This window comes from Centruroides sculpturatus, unplaced genomic scaffold (genome assembly GCF_000671375.1).
Source record: "Centruroides sculpturatus isolate CEXI.00-Female unplaced genomic scaffold, Cexi_2.0 scaffold313, whole genome shotgun sequence".
NCBI lineage: Eukaryota > Metazoa > Arthropoda > Arachnida > Scorpiones > Buthidae > Centruroides > Centruroides sculpturatus.
In genome coordinates this window covers 101,093-121,347 of record NW_019384656.1, presented here as the reverse complement: position 1 = coordinate 121,347, position 20,255 = coordinate 101,093, and the positions used below count along the sequence as shown (strand labels likewise).

The window sequence follows — 20,255 nt, the reverse complement described above, 5'->3', positions numbered from 1 at the left end:
TAGAAACTCTATTGGTCAGTCACAATACTTTTCTTAGGTGGGCATTGCGTTTGGTTTACAGGTAGGACATAACGCAACAAATATTTCAACTGCTCTTTTGTATATAAAATCTGTTTAATACTATATAGAATTTTGTCACGACGACCATGTCCACAGGATTTCTGAATCTCCATCAATACATCAAAATACTGTTCAGTAGGTATGACATGTACCGTAGGATCTTCAGGTAACATTTTCTTAAAAATGAGATAATGTATTTATGACATCATACTTAGAACACCAATAATATTCGATAAACATCCGCTGTGCACCATGTTACCATTTTTATATATCTATTAACCTCAAGAATTTCTTTCTCTAATCCATGGTTTCTTCAAATGTCCACGCTGTTTTGTGTAGAACTCCATTAGCTGTTTGTTGAAATTATCTTTAATCTCACTATATTCAGACACATTTTGCACACTTTCAGTATTTGTTGTAATATCCAATATTTCTAGCGGAACAGACAACGTTGTTTTTAATTTTTGTAGTAACAGCTGTTACTGTGAATGACCGATATCTGGCGAATGTCAGCATTCACACAGTCGTTTCGTGTATGTACGAAATATTTGCTAAATATTATTATTTCTCACTTACATCGGCAAATGTCGACATTCAGCACGCACTGATTGTAAATGTTGAATAAAAATATTTTTATTACGTTAAGACAAAAATGCAACTTTTTAATATGTCAGAATAGGAGAAAGCTTAAGTAACAGCACATGTAAATAAACTGTTGAACCTAAAACAAACAGTACATTCTAAATCATTAAAGAAAATAATACAATAATAAACTTACATGTAATCTATGTGATTAACGTTATACAATCTTATTTATTGCAACAATTTAAACTGTTGTGACATTTTGAATTGCACAAGAGTCCCTTGCATTTACAACTGCATTTATTCGCGGAACACTTTTTTCTTACAATGACAGCGTGTATAGCCTTGCCCTCCACTTTTCGTATTAGCTGCAGCTGCTTCTCTCAGCGATATTTCTTGAGAAGAAATCTCATCTATGGAAAGTAACTTTTTCTTTACAAATTACGAACTGATCACGTTATTACGTGATTACGAACTGATCTGTCAATGGAGTCTTTTATTCGGATATCGCCGACGCCTTACCGACGACCCCTCTCATCCTCCGCCACTCGACCTGACAAACCGATCCCCACTTCACGGGATCAAAAGACCTTGTCCTACCTCCGGCTACCCACAAAGGATTTGGCGACAGACTATCACCTTTCTGTCGACATCGGCTTCTCGGGTGTCGTTTCGACCTCCACCAAAGCTTATCTGTGCTTGTCGACATACACCGGCGATTNAGATGATGAGAACAATGTACAGTAAGGGCACAAAGTGTGAGATTCATAGAAAAGTTTTCCTAAGAATATTTCCAATCCTTTTCGCACACAAGAGAAAATGGGTTAGGGGGCGTTGGGTATAACTTTATGGAACAAAGGGGGCGGTGGATCGAAAAAGTTTGAGAATCACTGTTCTAAATCATTAAAGAAAATAATAAATAATAAACTTACATGTAATCTATGTGATTAACGTTATACAATCTTATTTATTGCAACAATTTAAACTGTTGTGACATTTTGAACTGCACAAGAGTCCCTTGCATTTACAACTGCATTTATTCGTGGAACACTTTTTTTTGCAATGACAGCGTGTATAGCCTTGCCCTCCATTTTTCGAATTAGCTGCAGCTGCTTCTCTCAGCGATATTTCTTGAGAAGAAATCTCATCTATGGAAAGTAACTTTTCTTTACAAATTACAAACTGATCACGTTATTACGTGATTACGAACTGATCTGTTAATGGAGTCTTTTATTCGGATATCGCCGACGCCTTACTGACGACCCCTCTCATCCTCCGCCACTCGACCTGACAAACCGATCTTCACTTCACGAGATCAAAAGACCATGTCCTATCTCCGGCTGCCCACAAAAGATTTAGCGACAGACTGTCACCTTTCTGTCGACGTCGGCTTCTCGGCTGTCGTTTCGACCTCCATCAAAGCTTATCTGTGCTTGTCGACATACACCGGCGATTGTTCGAATGTATAATAATATAACCAAATATTCGGACTTTCACCGACGTATTTTGTATGTGTCGACATTCTCTAATTTCGGTCTTTCACAGTAACATAGCTAAAAATTTTCTAAAGAGAAGCCCCAAAGTAGCCAACTCAAAAAAGATTCACTTTTTGTATATAAATAACCTGAGATTTAACGATAAAATTACGAAACACACCTTTCATACTTCTCCAGCAATAACTTAAATGACAGAACAAACGATTTAGGCTCAATTTACAGTGCTGAAGNTGTCACCTTTCTGTCGACATCGGCTTCTCGGGTGTCGTTTCGACCTCCACCAAAGCTTATCTGTGCTTGTCGACATACACCGGCGATTGTTCGAATGTATAATAATATAACCAACTATTCGGACTTTCACCGACGTATTTTGTATGTGTCGACATTCACCAGAGAATATCGACATTCTCTAATTTCGGTCTTTCACAGTAACATAGCTTAAAATTTTCTAAAGAGAAGCCCCAAAGTAGTCAACTCAAAAAAGATTCACTTTTTTTTTATAAAAATAACCTGAGATTTAACGATAAAATCACGAAACACACCTTTCATACTTCTCCAGCAATAACTTAAATGACAGAACAAACGATTTAGGCTCAATTTACAGTGCTGAAGCAGGCTTGCAAATTGATCCGAAAATAAGAATCGAAAGATTGAAAATACAGGCATACCTCGACTTACGTCGGTTTCGAGTTACGTCGTTCCCGATTATACGTCGCTTGTTAAAAAAGTATATGGAAAAATAAAAATCAAGTTTAAGTCATTTTATTCGACTTTACGTCTGTCCGCCACAAATATTGAAGTCGTAATATCACTAGATAAACGTTTAAAGCACATAAAATCATATTAAAATATATACAAGTATGTACTGTATTTACAGTACACGCATTCGTAAATTTAGATTACTTTTTTTGTACTATATTAAAAACTAAAATTTATTTGTTTGTAAGCTTAAAATAGATTTTTATTAACCATATATTATTTAAAATGCTTTCCTAGTGATAAGTAGATTCGGAGACAGGTAAATTCGACTTACGTCGTTTTTCGACTTACGTCGTTTTCCTGGAACCAATTACCGACGTAAGGCGAGGTATACCTGTATATAATAGCAGGGAAACTAAAAAAAGAGCAGATGTTAGGAAATTATCAGAAAAATTTATTCTGTTAAATTTTCTGTAATATTTTTATGTAAATAATTTATAATCTCTTGCTTGTCAACTAATTGTTTTATTATTTTTTCATTTTACTTTCGAAATCAGTTTGTATTTTTTGTGTTTTATGTCCATCGATACTTAAAATGACAATAATTTTTTTTAAAATAAATTTTGCCAGATTACATACCGCTTCGTTACTTTATAACTTTTATGTTGTTCATGGGTTTGTGCATTACATACTGTGCTCGTGGTGGACTGAGTATTGCTATAGTCGCTATGGTAAACATCACTAAAAATTCGACTAGACACCCACAAGATCGTTGCCCGATATCCGAAAATGGATCGACTTATTCATTTGAAAATGTAACATTTCAAAATTTTAAATTGAAATATAAATAACATCTCACATATAAATGCTTATCTTTACTGATTTTTCTTTCTAGCAAGGGGAGTTTTATTGGGATCCTTATTTACGAAGTATCATTCTCGTATCTTTCTTTTACGGTTTTATACTAACACAAATACCAGGAGGATGGTTATCGGAAAAACTAGGCGGAAAATGGTTTTTCGGGGGAGGAGTATTTTTATCTTGTTTATTAAATCTTACGTTTCCTGTCGCTGCCCGAGCAGGACATAACATTTTTATTGTTGTCCGTGTACTGAGTGGATTCTTTGAGGTAAGCCGTAAATAAAGTTTTTAAACTTAAGGAATACTAATTTCCGTTAATCTTAAGGGTGTGACATATCCGGCCATGTTTTCCATGATGGTGCATTGGAGTACTTTGAAAGAACGGAGCCTTCTGTTAGCCATCGCTTGCATGGGAGGAAACGTAGGAGCAATCATTGCCACTCCTTTAGGCGCATTCCTTTGCGAAAAAGGATTTGCAGGTGGATGGCCATCGGTATTTTACGTATCTGGTAAGATTATATGAATATCAATTAGTATGATTGTAGTTTAATTTTGACACAGTTCAAATTTTTCAGGTGTTTGGGGATGTTTGTGGTTTCTCGTCTGGGTCTTTAGCGTTTTCAATAAGCCTGCAGAACATCCCTGGATTAGCGAAAGAGAAAGATTATATTTACAAATAAATGCAGACACAGCGGAGAAGGTGAATATATCTTTTATTTAAAATTACGATCTGGTAAATCTTATAAAATGCCATTGAATATTTTAATTGCAAATTTCTTAATGTTTTAATAAGTACTAATGAAATTTAATTATTACGTTCTTATGTGTTATCGAATATATAAATTTTATATACCCGGTATATACATATTTACGAACATATACTGTATGTATTCGTAAAGTAGCTGTAAGCTGTCAGTCTATTGCCGTAGCGATTCCAAGTTCGAAGCATGTTCTAATACAGTATTTGTAAGTTATTAGAGCTGTCATAGCATTCTCATCAATGGCGCATTTAGAAATATGGTGTCCCTAGACCTACAACATGTAAATTTTTGTACCCCAAAGGAATTGTGCAAATTTTTCACCGAATGATTCCATTTTATAATTTTAATTTTGTAGTAATTTTATTCTTACTGATTTTCAAATATTGAAAGGGAAAGTCACTGCTACTAATTTTATCATCATATTACCTGTTCTTGCAAAATATATTCATATATTATTATTACTAAAGCTTTTCATTTCTACTAATTCCTTTAAGAATTGTTTCTACGTAAAATCATTTTCCATTGAATTATTATTATTATTTACAATTTTTTTCACAATAACGTTCTTACAATAGCCTTTACACTTAACAAGTGTAAAGGCTATTGGCCTTTTCCGTAGCATAACTTTCACACGCACTGATGGAACACTAATCTTGCTGATTTTTTTTAACTAACTTATTACAGTACTTCCTTTTACGATAATGTTTCCAAGGTATTTGAACTTATGCACTTTTCTTAACTCCATACTTACATTTTTTACAATCTTTACTTGTTATTACGATAAATATTGTTGGTTTTTACGATACGAGAAAATTTTGTAAAGTTGCGATTTTATTTCTTTTTCAGAAATTGCCAATTCCTTGGAAGGGTATGTTTACTTCCATTCCATTCTGGGCTCTCTTCTACGCAAGATTTGCAATTGCATGGGGACTGTTTATTATTCTTACCGAACTTCCATCCTATCTCGAATCAGTTTTCAGTGTGACATTAAAAGAGGTAACACAGATATCCAGAAAAATATTTATAAGATTTAAAAATTTCATGTAAAAATTACAATATATTTTTATTTGTACGTATTTTAGAATGGTGACATTTCTTCAATTGTAAATATAGTTCTCTGCGTTGGAATGATTTTTGCTGGTTATGTTTCTGATTACCTCAGAGAAAAGAAGCGTTTCTCTATTACTGCCATTCGAAAAGGTTTCGAATTTTCAGGTAAATCTGGAAGGATTAACATTTTGCATTCGAATAAATTTTCGAACAAATTTTTAATAAAGAATATTTTGTAGGATTAATTGGCTGCGGCACATGCTTAATAATTATTCCGCAAATTGGATGCAACATACCTTTAATAACAACAGTCATGTCTATTGGTCTGTTTTTCTTCGGTTTCAATACTGGAGGAAGCACACCAACCATAGCAGATATGGCTCCTGACTTTTCTGGTAAGCATTCAACGTAAAATGTTTTTTTATTCGGCCATTTTAATTTGAAATCATTTGTTTGTTCAATTAGGAATTATGTGCGGAATATTGGCAACATTACCAACTTCGGGAGCTTTCTTAGGACCTATGGTCGCTGGTTTAATAACTCATGACGGAGTAAGCTTTTCATTTAAAAGATTTTAATTAAATTTTTTACCTATTTTTATTGATTTTTAAAATTTTGTTTTAATCCAAGGAAACCATTGATCAATGGAATCTGGTATTTTACATCACGGCTGGAATCATAATGTCCGGTGGAACTTGCTTTTTAATATTGGGTTCGGCCGAGGTTCAACCTTGGGCTAAAGTACCGTCAATTATGGATAATAATTCCATTTCGAGTATAGAAAGTAACAAAGTTGTAAATCCTAAATCTTTGGATTGTGTGGCAAGTTTTCAAAACGATTCGGTGAAGTTTTAATGGAACTGGCTGGAGTAAATGAATTATATCAATAATAACAAATTATTCTATTTATTACTATTGTTGTTTTCTATTTTTTATGCGTATTTAGTAATTAAAACAGTAAAGTAGTAAATAGAGTATAATTTCAACGCAAATTAAATGTATTAAAACGATAATGATTTAATATATCTTTCAATAATATAAGAATTATATTATTGAAAGATCTTTTATTATCTACTTGCTGTAACCAAGAGAGAATGATAGAGAAATAAAACAAATTTGATTTTACTTAAAACTATGCATCTTTATTGAACTATAAAATATACAGTAGAGCGTCGATTTTCCGAAAGTCAATCATCCGAAACGTCAATCATCCGAAAAAATTCCAGTCGGCAAATTTAAATTTTCGCCAGTGCTGTGGTGCTTCAATCTTTGGCTATGTCTTCGGCTACTCAAATATTTTACGTTTTTGATACTAAATTAAAATCTGAAGTATAATTTTTTATTATTTTTATATTTTTCAATATATTTATTTTGTTTGTACAAAATAAAAAAATAATTTTTAACGATACAATAGTCTTCGTTAGGCTTAACATCGACGAAAATTCAACGCGAAGCGACACGCAACGGAGAAAAATTTCGACATCGGATACGTTAAACTATTTTTTCGTACGTAAATCAGTTATCCGAAATATCAGTTATCCGGACAACCCCAGTCCCCAATTGATTCGGAAAATCGACGCTCTACTGTACTTTACTCTACATTTTCAGGAATATTTCAGTTTCAATTGAATTTATATGTAAGTATGATGTTGTTTTACAGTAAGTCCGTTAGATCGGGAATTTTGGATTCTAACTGTACAACATAATGCTTTCTTGTTTCACTCGCCAAGTAATTTCAAATGCTCCTAAACGTTTAATACACTAAAATTCAAAAAAATAAGTTAATTCCATTACTACAGTCCAGATTAACTAAACAAGATTTATTAAACTATATTGCAAAATACAATACAATGTATTAAATTTTATTAAATGATAAGAAAAATAATTTTTTTATCACCACCAAGCTTCTTTCACTTAGAAAGCTCAAGTTGCCAAGAATAAAATGTTACAATCACTGTGCATTGAGTTCAGTTAAGTAGGATTTGAATTTAATGTAAATTATCTTTCGTGAAAGAAAAGAAGAAAATGTAATCAACAGTACCGTGCTGCCCGAAAAATATTGAGTTGTTAAAAATAAAGTGAACCTATTTGAAATACAGATTAAATCTGCACCCTTTAGCTCGTGGTACCACAACACCGGGTTGTTCAAATTTGCGTAGACGCACAAATGTACAGTACAAGTATAGGATATTGTATTATCGCACTTTTTAATAGTACTATACCTTTTCTTATTAAAAAGTAAACAATATAGGCTCAAAACTCAACAAAATCCCAGCAATTAAGATTCTTAATAATGCCCTTGTTAGTCAGAATGTAGAAAATTCAAAATTTCAAACAATAAAAATTAAAATGTGAATAAAGAAATTTCTACAAGTCTGAATCGTCATAATCTCCAGTATGAATTTTAAAAGTTAAAGACAAGATTAGAAGGCGGTAGCGTTTTAACGACTGTTCTCAGTGACAATTCTACCAAATATCTTATTCCGTAAGCCAGTTCATTTTATAGGAATTTAAAGGGAATAAATGATTTAAAATTTACACAAATACAAAAAAAATTAACGAAATTATTACGGAATAAATATAAGAATAAAGAAGAAATTATCTTGACATGAATAGTCACAGAAACTAATATGTATGTGCTATCTGAAGAATCCATCGAAGATGCGTTGAGGACAGCTGGTTCTTGGACATTATTCATTACTTTTTCTTTTGATAATATATATATTTTTTCTTTTTTAAGGATTTTGATGCTGTCGAGTGAGATCCTGCAGCCAGTTTGGTTGCAATGAGTAGCGACTGCTGAGTTGGTGTAATTATACTTTACCGCTCTTATATGTTCTTTTATACAGGTTTTTAATACTCTGCTAGTTTCACCTATGTAATAGTACTTTGGATGACACGTACAAGCGAAGCTGTAAACAAGATTATTATTTAATAAAACGTCAGTATTACTATTAGTTTGTTCTTTGGTTTTTAAAAGAAATTTTGATTTTATTGTTTAGTGTGGGTGCTAAAATGATATTATATGGTATTAATATTCTTTAGTTGTTTTCAAAAATAGTAGGGATATAATCTAATTTTATGTAAATTATTTGTGTTTTTGGTTTGGGTTGACCTGAAGAGTGGTTGTGTAGCCATTTGTTGATAATTCTGTTTGGGTAGTTATTTAATTGAAAGGTGCGATAAATTTAGTCTATTTCTATGTTTTGGTTAGTAGTATCACTTGTACGTGTTTTGATTTTGTTAACATACACATTGAATATGTTCTTTTAATATACATGGGTGTGTTGGAGTGGTAATTTATTATTTTACTGATGTCACATGGTTTTGTATATTCATTCATTACCTTCATCTGTATCATACGAGAAAGAATCAGCAAGTACTCCAGAAAGACAATCTAACATCTGCTTTCTGATAAAGTTAACATAGACTTAATTGGAAAGACTGGAAAATCTATATCATTTGCGAAGATTTGCAACTTTTTCGTAATTCTTTCCAGTATTGAGGTACTGTATGAGGCCAGTCAATTTCTTATTTCTTCTCTCTGTTATGTTCTCTCGTTTAATCTCCAAAACGGTGTTTTTAGTTGATTTGACTCATTTAAAATAAAAGAAAAAAAAATCTTCTGATGAAAGTAAAGTCGATCCTCTGTTGCCCAGCTTTTAACGGCTCCGGCGATTCCACAAAAATATAATAATTTTAATTTTAAGTTAAAATTTCTGGAAGAAAATCTCAATAAAAATTTAAAAAATTATAATTATAAAAATTAGCACGAGATGGCGTCTACTTCTAGACAAATTAATTCGTATCAATTCATTTAATTAGCCTTATGATAACTCGATAATTCAACAGTTCATTTGGCTTTAATTAATAATCGAGTTTATGGAGTTGTTGTTTATATACTTGTACTATTATATTTTCTATTGGCAAAAATTTCTCCAACTTAACACAAAATTTTTGCAGAATTTCCCGGAAAATTTAAATGGTTAAAAAGCAACCAAGATCCCATGATTTAGGATCCCTGTAGAGAAACACTATTTCCTGTTATTTTAAACATTTTCTTTTGTTTTATTATTGATTAATTACTCTTTATTAAAGTTTTAAAATGTCATTAAAGTATTCGCTAAATTTTAGAGAAATTCGGCCCTGAGTTCGAACGATGCTTCTGCGTTCGAACTGCGCGCAAAGTTTTAATTTATTACTTAAGTAAATTAAAAGTAAAAGACAATTGAATGCCATTTCATTATTTCTAACGGAAAAATTGATTCAGACTAATGAATAGTTCGAATGGCCTCTTGGAACGAATTAAATTCGAAGTACGAGGCACCATTGGATTGTTTATATTTGCAACATGATTAAGGAAAGCGTCGCAAAACAATGCGAAATGCCGATGTTGGACCCGAAGAAGATAGAGGTGGAACTTTTAGTATCTTTATTCCTATTGAATTCGAATAATGAAGTATTATTACGTGACTTAGTGGCTCACGTGATATATAAAAATGTGTTTATATCACTATAGATCAATAAATAGGTTATTTTTAAAACTTTATTTAAGTTCAAACAATTTTAGAATTCATTTTGTCCACTTCATGTTATATATTTGAATATACACATGAAAATCGAAAGGAAGATTGAAAAAGGAATACAGTGGGTGATAGGTTAACGAACAAATCGGATAACGAACACTTTCGCGAAAGATTTTTATGTTCGGACAACGGACACCTCATAGAACAAACACAAGAAGAAGAGACGTAAAATAATGAATACCGATTACCAATTGATCTTCCCTTGTCTTCAGACAACAATTTGAAACCTTTCGGAGCGCGCGAGACGTCGACATCGACGCTCAACCCGGTATATACTGATCGGATAGTATTCCTCCGAACTTTAAAACTCTCCTTTGTAATTCCAGCCTTTTATTTTTCTGGCAGAAACAATTTTCTTGTAGTATTCCAGAGACTGTCGGGTGGGCACTCGTTAAGTTTTGCGACGGTTTTTATTTTCGAAAGGTGAGAGTATAATAGCAAAGGTAGAGAGTGGGCAGATGTCTGATGTCTGTTGTTGCTGGGCAGTATGGCTTGAACAGGTCTACAGTAGGTCACAGTTCAATCTTATTTAAGAAAGTTACTGTATAATCAAGAAGACTCAAGCAGCTTAAGGAGTAACAAAAATCAGATCTGAGAAATAAAGAACATTGAAGAACTCATAATGGACTTGAAACGGATCTGACGACAGCAGAACGCCAAGAACTCTTGAATGAAGAACACCAAGAAACTCGGCGAGATATGTTTTCTTCTTAAAAAGAGAATTAATATCGATATCTGCTATTAAACATGTTTTTGAAGAAGTGGGATGATGTCAGAACGATGATCTTAGAATGGCATCCAAACCAGGTTGAGGTTATTAGACTTAGGGATCTCTACAATTAAAATGCTATTAATTACTTCTGAAAAATCCTGAAGAAGAGAGAAAAACAATCGACTTTAGACAGATTCTTTAACCCCATAAACAAAAAAACATGACTAATAAAAATGCAAGACTGTGTATATATGTATTTTTATTATTACATATAAATAAACGTAGTAAGAAAGTATATATTTTTTTTATTTTGGGGGTCTCCAGAATGAATTAATCAAATCCCCATCAAAACCTACGGTAAATCGATAATCGGTTAATTAACGAACAATTCGGATAGCGAACAAAGTCTTGGAACGGATTGTGTTCGTTAACCGATCACCCACTGTATCTTGCCATCTTTCCTCTCATTCAAGGCCCAGTTTATTACAAGAATGGATTTCAAAAATAAAAATCAAGGGCTTTAAACCTACGGAAATAAATTGTATTTCTGAGCATTTCGATAAAGAATGTTTTGTTTATTAATTATTTACTAACAGGCAATTTTTGAAACCTGACGCCGTTTCTACTGAATTTATACTGTATTGTGGGAAACAAAACATGAGTGTTAATTTAGAAGAATTTATTTCTGTTGGCAACAAATTAAAAACTTATGTAGTAATATTATATTTATTAAAATCAATGTTTATTTGAACGCTCGGTTGACTTTATGATTTAACGATTAGATATGTTTGATTATAAAATTACTCTTAATTATTAAATAGTAGAAAGTACAATTTAATAGGTAATAATAAGTTTTATTTAATAGATTATATAATTATTTGCTGTATAATTCATATAAAATGATATTATCAATTACTTAAGCTTAATTATCAAATGTAGTGATAAATCAACTTAAAATGTAATAAAATGCAAAATTAATTACATTAATATACAGTACTGAGAAAATTTACATTTCATACGCGGTAATATCTTGGTCGTTCATAGCTTTTACACTAATATTTTATAGAATGTATTAAATTATTTAATATAATTGATAGATTTTAATCTTCTATCCGTAGATAAGCATAATCAGTAATAAGCAATAATAAATTCCGCCCCACTTGACGTTAAAAACAACAATGGAGGAAGAAAATCAAGACTCTCTATTAGATAAACCAAAATGGTCTATTTGGAGTAAGTAAACCTTTACTTATTAAACATACCGTATGATCTACAAGTAAAACATTTACAAGCTAAATTTAACCGAACTTACAGTTCCTAAACGAATTTTATTTAATGCAAATAAAACCAAATATGATCAATTGAGCACAGAATGAATAGCAAATGATATTATTCTATAATCTGTTTTTTGTATAATCTGTTATTCTTACTAATATTCTGTAGTTCACTTTCAGTACTAGTTATTGAATTGTTTGTAAACAAATTTCCATAATTCCATATTTTTTAAATGTATTTGGAACTGCCAAAATCGTCCGCTTTTCGTTGTTCATTCTAGTTTTATAATTGCTTTTTGACTAATTTTTTAGGTTATTTATCATCTACTCTGATAATTTTATCGTCTTTGTTATCTGTAGCCCTAAATTATGTTAGACGTTGAACTTAATGGAAGTTTTAAAAAGAAAACACATTATAACTCGAGTTTTATTTTAATAAAGTAATCGGAAAATTTAATAAAAATCTTATGAAATTTTAATAAAATATCTTTTGACTTTATTTTTAGTTTATTTTATAGAAATATTTCTTATATGTTCTAAAATAATTATTGATATAATAATTAAACGATAATAAATTTTCAAATTAGTATTTGACATATTTTGACTTGGAAATAAAATAAAAATGGAATTAATAATGAAATTTTAAATTTGGAGTAATAACATATATTTTTAATTTTTTTTATAAACTTTTCAGATTATATACCGGCTCGTTACTTCTTAACTTTTATGTTTTTTTCGGGTTTGTGCATCGTTTTATGTTTTCGAGTTGGCCTGAGCATCGCTCTAGTTGCCATGACAAATAACACCAAAACGCCTATCTCCAGCGATCGCTGTGATAATCCAGAAGCCAATTCAACTTACGAATTCCAAAATGTAACATTCCAAATTTACATATTAAAAGGTGTCATAAATATTTTAAGGCAAGTGAAAATAATCGTGTTTTCTTCTTCTATAGCAAAAGGAATTTGATTGGGATCCTTACATACAAGGAATTATTTTAGCGTCTTTCTTTTACGGTTATATTTTCACGCAGCTACCGGGAGGATGGTTAGCAGAAAAAATCGGTGGAAAATGGTTGTTTGGAGGAGGAGTATTCTGTTCTTCGTTATTAAATTTACTATTTCCTGTTGCTGCCAGAGCTGGATACGACGTCTTAATCGTTGTTCGTATTTTAAGTGGATTCGGTGAGGTAAGCTCGACAGACGAATGAGTTTTAATGTTGAGTAGATTTATTTTGTTTAATTATTAAAGGGGGCAACTTATCCGGCCATGTTCATTATGATGGTATATTGGAGCACGTTGAAAGAAAGAAGTTTTCTATTAGGCATCGCTTGTATGGGAGCTAACGTAGGATCTATTATTGCAACTCCCATCGCTGCCCATCTTTGTGAAAATGGATTTGCCGGTGGATGGCCGTCCGTATTTTACGTTCTCGGTAAGACAAGTTTCGTTTCGGTAACCGTTATCTTCTATCAGTTGCGATTTTAAACAGATTTTTGTTAGGTATTTGTGGTTGTTTATGGTTTGTCCTCTGGGCGTTCACCGTATTTAACAAACCCACAGAACATCCTGGTATTAATAATCTGGAAAAAATATATTTAGAACAAGATCCCAATTCCACGAAAAAGGTGAATAAATTTTATTTTATAAAATAGCATGTAAATGAATTAAATATACCAGTTTTTAATAAATAAAAAAAACCCTTATGTATTCAGTTTTGCATTGACGTAAAGATATACTGTATAAAGCATTCTTTAAAAATCTACGTTTAAATTTTAATTAGGCCATTATTTTATTTAAACATCTATATTAGAACTTTCTGTGTATTTATATTATTAATATATAATTTATTATTATTATAATGTAAATTTTCTAATAGACTCCCAGACGTCTATTGAACAGAATATACTTAACTCCGGCGTCTATTTCATTCTCGCAGAATTTCACATCAAAACTAGTGATATAAAAACGGGAAATTACGGTTCTACTTTCCACCATAACCAACTCCGTGGTTTCTCCATCTATTTTCTCCCAAATAATAAAAGCTGTAAGAAATTAACAAGAAAAGCACACTATTGCTCAACAGCATTACTACCGTAAGCATGAAGTTATTGCGATATAAACGTAGCTACGTTTCGTGAATTTTTCTAGCCGCCCTCTATTAGCTGTGAACACCGCGTTTTGCTTACCACTTTTATCTAATTGGGTGAATATTTCTCCTTATCCATCACTATCCGTCTGGAAATACTGTGTTATTTTTCTCTCGCTGTTCACAGATCCACTACAGAACATTCTAATTCTTCGCTGATCTTCTTGCGCCTCCTCTGCCAGCCTCTTTGCTTCCTTGTTATTCTTGATAGCATTAAGAGCGTTACGCTTGCCTCTCCAATCGTGAATCTGCTTTGGATGCACTTTGAATTTCCGCACTGATGCTGCTCCGGACTTTACAGCTAAGTACTGTACTAAATGGCTCCTATTGCATAACTTTTGCGTGTGCAACTGCGTTCAGTTGAAGGCAACGCTGTAAGACCTCTTAGTGGTCATTCCAATCGATGGTTAGTTCACTGATCTGTGTAAAATAAACAGTTCGAAACAGAAAATACAGTAAGATGCGCCTATTGAAGTATTATTTACAGTATATCAAGGATCGCCAAATTAGATTGATCACCCGTCCTTCACCATCCTGTCGTCCCATTCTGGATCTGACCGAACCTGTAACGGGCTTATTAAAAAGGCCCTCTTGGTGCCAACAGGGCAGAGAAAATTCTAAAAAATATTATCAATGCATTTTGTAAGTGTTAGGTTTTCTTGGAATGAGGTGAGATTTAATTGCTTAGTAATGTGATTATATTAATTTTACGCATTTTAAACATTAAAGAAATAACGTTAATATAACAATATTTTCTAATTTTTAAGACAAATCTAAACACGCAGCATTAAAGTGTGAATGTACAGTATAGTATATAAGCAATGTTCGTTGGAATGTTACATTTTCCAAAGTTAGGAGAAATATTGGTTTGACTGTTGCACGCTAGCGGGTGGTTTGAAATTAGAATTGCATTAGTAAGGTTGGCAGCAAAACGTGGTCCGATCTGTTTCTACGGGCTTGTCAACAATATCTGAAGATTTAAACCAAGATAATATTCAATACGGTCTATAGACATACAAGGTGCATAGAAGTAATAGAACATTTGTAGCGCTCTACAACGCTTTAAACTTAACTTCAAACATACATCAATATTGAGAGTGCACAGGTTGTCGTGTGATTGAAAATCGTCCAAAGACTAACTAGTTGATATCTAATTCGTGCAAACAAAAATCTTATATCGACTAAAACTGACGTTTTTAATATTACAGCGCTTCAAACATTATCGTGTTTCTTCTGACCCATCCTGTTTTTCGTAGTCCAAATGAAACCAAATCCGGTGTAGTGAAGTTGTTTTAAGAAAACAACGGCAATTCGGCGAAACTTCGGGAATTTCGCTGTCATAATAGAATTTGCGTATCAAACAAACTTTCGTATTCTTCATCGATCTACTTTAAGGCTAATTAATTAAATAATTTGGCTAGAGGTAAGCGGTTAACAATTGATTGCCATTAACTCGTTTGGAAACTCAATTTAGAGGAATCTTAAGATTGACGACTCCTAGCCAGCGCTTATGATTTAGTTTATTAATATTCAGTTACTGTAGTTGATATTTCATTGTTATACAATGATTATTTCTTTACAGCTAAGTACTAAATGGCTCCTATTGCATAACTTTTCAATTGATTTTCATTTTACTTTTGAATTTTCTAATTTTTATAGTGCGTACAAAATAAAATCCAATAATAATTAATAGATTTTAAGCAATACAGACATTTTTTGGGAGTAAAACCAAAATGTTTAAAAAATTTTATAATACAATAATACGTTCGTTTTGACGGACGTAACCCAGTTTGTAAATTTGCTTCAAATATACAGTATTAATATTTTCGTTATAAAATTAACTTCGTAACGTTGTTGTTGCATTTCTTTTCAAGCAATTACCCGTTCCATGGAAGAGCATATTTACTTCAATTCCATTTTGGGCTCTCCTCTACACGAGATTCGCAAATTTTTGGGGGTTGTTTACTGTTACTGCCGAACTACCTTCATATCTCGAATCAGTTTACAACATGACTTTGAAACAGGTAATTTTCATAAAATATATTTCATGTATTTTTTTTAAACTTATGTGAATTAAATTGTATTAATTTTAAACAATTACAGAATGGTATCGCTTCTGCAATTATTTACACATTCCTCTGTCTAGGAATGATTGTTTCGGGTTATGTTTCCGATTATCTTAGACAAAAAAGGCATTTTTCTGTAACTGTCATTAGAAAGAGTTTCGAATTCGCTGGTAAGATCATAAAATGTTTGTGAATTTGTACTTTGCATTCAGAGCAGCATATTCCTCCGAATACAAAAGTACAGTACAGTACATAAAAAATTACAGTACATTCATAAAAAAATCTCCCTATAGGATTAGTTGGTTGTGGTGTATGCTTAATTGCTCTTCCCCGAATTGGATGCAACATACCTTTAATTATAAGTATTTTATCTGCTGGACTATTTTTATTCGGATTCAATACTGGAGGTAGCACTCCAACCATCGTGGATATGGCTCCAGATTTCGCTGGCAAGTATTTAGAATAAAATTTTGTTTTATTTAAAAATATTTTAAAAAAATTTTTTTTCCAAATAGGTACTATGTGCGGATTATTAGCAACTTTGCCAACAGTCGGTGCTTTCTTGGGTCCTATGGTAACTGGTTATCTAACTCAAGAAGGAGTAAGTTCTATTAAAAAGGCACCGTTTTAAAAAAAATTTCATAGTAGTTTTGTAATGTATTAATTGCAATTGCTTCTTTAAAATTGTTCTTACTGAAGTACTTTATTTCTTTACTTTAAGCAAACGATAGATCAGTGGAATTCCGTATTATATATTACGGCTGGAATACTAATATCTGGTGGAATCTGCTTTTTGATATGGGGTTCGGCCGAAGTTCAGCCATGGGCCAAATATCCTTTTATTATACAAAGTTCACCATCGTTAACTGAAGAAGAAATCAGTAAAGAACGTAATTCTGATTCTTTAAATTGTGTCGCAAGTTTACGCGGACAAATACAATGACACAGTTATTCTTATTTATGATATATTATTTTAAAATATTGCTACTCCAATGGCTTGTATTGTTTTTATTTGATAAGAAATAGTTCAATTAAATACAACAAAGAAAATGAAAAAAAATATCAAAACTGTTTTGCCTTCAAGAAAATAGTGATGTTGCTTCTTGATTATGAAATTATTTAAATTTCTATTAAGAAGTCTCAAATTTTCTTTATCTGATCATGAAATTGTATTTTCGTCATACTGTATATATGTAAAATTATAATTTTTATCTGTGATACATTTTTTTTTTTGTTTTAAATCTAAATTATGTAAAAAAGTCAATATTAAACTATATTAATTTATTATAATAAATCAAAACTTGAAATAATAATATTTAATTTCCAATATACAATAATTTATTATAGTATATTTTATTATTGAATTTATACAATAAATTATATATTATAACTTCAAAAATTCGAGTAATTTTCGAGTAGATATTATTAAATGAACATAAAGTCGTTTGTCGTTCTACAATTTATCATAGAACTCGTTACCGCGCTGGATGAAAAAAAAATTATAGCTCTGTCACAAGTTTAATCTTAAAGTGCCAACTTTGACCCTTAATATCGCCACGACCAATGAACCGATTTTGATTAATTTAGTGTTCATGATGAATACTATGGATGTCTTAAATTTTGAATAAATTTGTTGTGTCAGTTGGACTTACGCGATTAGCATTTTGTCTCCTAGATTTACAATGAGAGAAAATAGCGACACGAAGTTATCGAATAATCCAAAAAAGTCTGCGTATGTCTAATAGCTCGCTGGAGAGCTGACCGCTTCCTAAGACCCTTTTGAAAGTTTTATATTAAAATATTGGGTATTTAAATAGGCTGTTTTTTTCCTCAATTTCCATGGTTCATAAAATAAATTCATTTTGTTAATTACACTTGTCTTTGTTTTATGAACCATCGGAGGTTGAAAAAAACCCGACCTCGTATAAAATAATAGCCCATTTTAAAAATTTTAACATATTATTGGTCAATCATGTACTGCAGGCTATTACGTGACTAGCAAGTGTAAAAATTTTCAAAAAATTCTATAATTATGATGTTATTGGTGACTGAAAAATACTTGAAATCCCATTAAAAGTATAATATATAAATATAAAATATACAGGGGTGTATTTTTTATCTTGAGACATTGAAATAACTTAATTGGATCTCATTATTTTGGAAAAAGGTATAAACAAAAGTTGTAGGGTATCGAGGGGCCAATCAATTGGTAACCTCATATGTGACCTTGACCTCCAAGGTCATTTGTAGGTCGTCTGTATTTTTAATGGGAACACACATTTTTGATCCCGGAAATGGAAAGAGCAGGAAATTTCACAACTGGATGTACCTTTGACCTTATTGTCTAGGTCAAAGGTCAAGATTATTTTAAGGTTAAAATTATAAGTTTTTTCTAATGGGAAACCATACCTTTTATTACTGGAATAGGCAGGGACGTAAAAGTCACATTTAAAATTACAAGAAGATAGTGATGTTGCTTCTTGATTATGAAATTATTCAAATTTCTATAAAGAAGCCTCAAATTTTATGTGCCCAACCCCCAAAAGACCCACCAGTGGTCAAGCAGACTTCGTATCCTGAACACTGGGAATTCGGTCATGGATTCGCGCTTCGCTCGAACGGGCTGGCCACGTGGAGTTTTCCGGGTTTTCTCCACGTCTGTAACGCCTAAATAGGGACCAGTTTCCCTTAAAAGACTTTCCGGAAGGCATCCCCTAGGCAGATCGTCCAAGTGTTGCGTTGCCATAAAAGCAATTGCAATTTAACAAACAACAACCCAACCTCCTAACACCCGAAGCAATTCCAAATATGTCGTTCAAAGGAAAATTGTTTTCTTGGATAGTGTGCAAAATTTCAAGATTTTCTGTAATGCGGTTGCCGAAATATAAGCAATTGAAAAGTGCAAAAGTCTCCAAAAAACTGTTTTTAAAGCTTTTATTAAGTTACTCTGTCCGTCTGTCTAGGTAAAAAGTTCCAATGTATCAATTTCCCAATTTCCGATCTAATTGAAACTTTGCACATGTGTATTGCCAATGGCAGTACATTTTTTAATAGTTTGCAAGCATTTTTTTAACAATTAGCAAAAAAGTAGCGTATAACTAAAATTTGCAAGTAAAATCTGATAACGGTCGTATATGTGACTATAGTTCGTGTACTTTGATCATATTGAAACGTGTTTCAATTACAAACTATTTAAAATAAACGTTTGTTTTCGTTATATAGGGGAAGGTGGGGCAGGATGATGACGTTAAGGTTTGAAAAGTCATAAGATGGCAACCACTTTAATGAGAACAAATAATTTTTTTATTCTCAGCAACTACAATATTTGGTAATACAGTATATAATACAAAATGTAATTTTAGAAAAACGTTTTTAAAATCAAGAAAATTTAATATTTTAAAATTATACGTAATCATCATCATGCCTCACCCGTGGGGTAAGATGAGTACATTCATAAAAAAATCTCCCTATAGGATTAGTTGGTTGTGGTGTATGCTTAATTGCTCTTCCCCGAATTGGATGCAACATACCTTTAATTATAAGTATTTTATCTGCTGGACTATTTTTATTCGGATTCAATACTGGAGGTAGCACTCCAACCATCGTGGATATGGCTCCAGATTTCGCTGGCAAGTATTTAGAATAAAATTTTGTTTTATTTAAAAATATTTTAAAAAAATTTTTTTTCCAAATAGGTACTATGTGCGGATTATTAGCAACTTTGCCAACAGTCGGTGCTTTCTTGGGTCCTATGGTAACTGGTTATCTAACTCAAGAAGGAGTAAGTTCTATTAAAAAGGCACCGTTTTAAAAAAAATTTCATAGTAGTTTTGTAATGTATTAATTGCAATTGCTTCTTTAAAATTGTTCTTANCACGGGTCAACTTTATTTCAAAACTAAACAATTTCAGTCTTAAAGGTTACTTCGAATACCATAATATCTTCATCTAAAAGGTAAT

At 31.9% G+C, this 20,255-nt stretch overlaps 1 protein-coding gene across 1 annotated transcript; it reads left to right on the top strand.

The window, feature by feature from the left end:
* Window positions 1-201: 201 nt before the first annotated feature.
* LOC111626456 lies at window positions 202-17,509 on the top strand. The gene is made up of 19 exons (XM_023369833.1): window positions 202-226; window positions 3,468-3,652; window positions 3,733-3,966; window positions 4,024-4,207; window positions 4,274-4,398; window positions 5,306-5,455; window positions 5,542-5,674; window positions 5,749-5,904; window positions 5,975-6,060; window positions 6,140-6,362; window positions 12,776-12,954; window positions 13,037-13,270; window positions 13,333-13,516; window positions 13,585-13,709; window positions 16,105-16,254; window positions 16,334-16,466; window positions 16,590-16,745; window positions 16,812-16,897; window positions 17,018-17,509. Exons 1-19 carry the CDS (start codon window positions 202-204, stop codon window positions 17,237-17,239), a joined length of 2,970 nt encoding a protein of 989 aa, XP_023225601.1. The 3' UTR covers window positions 17,240-17,509.
* The last annotated feature ends 2,746 nt before the right edge of the window (window positions 17,510-20,255 follow it).

What these genes read in the sequence shown, in the direction of transcription:
- LOC111626456 (XM_023369833.1), top strand. Translation starts at nt 202, where the DNA reads ATGACATGTACCGTAGGATCTTCAG. An exon ending in GTTTAATAACTCATGACGGA is followed by an intron (nt 6,061 to 6,139) that starts GTAAGCTTTTCA and finishes TTTTAATCCAAG; the next exon opens with GAAACCATTGATCAATGGAA. An exon ending in GTTATCTAACTCAAGAAGGA is followed by an intron (nt 16,898 to 17,017) that starts GTAAGTTCTATT and finishes CTTTACTTTAAG; the next exon opens with CAAACGATAGATCAGTGGAA.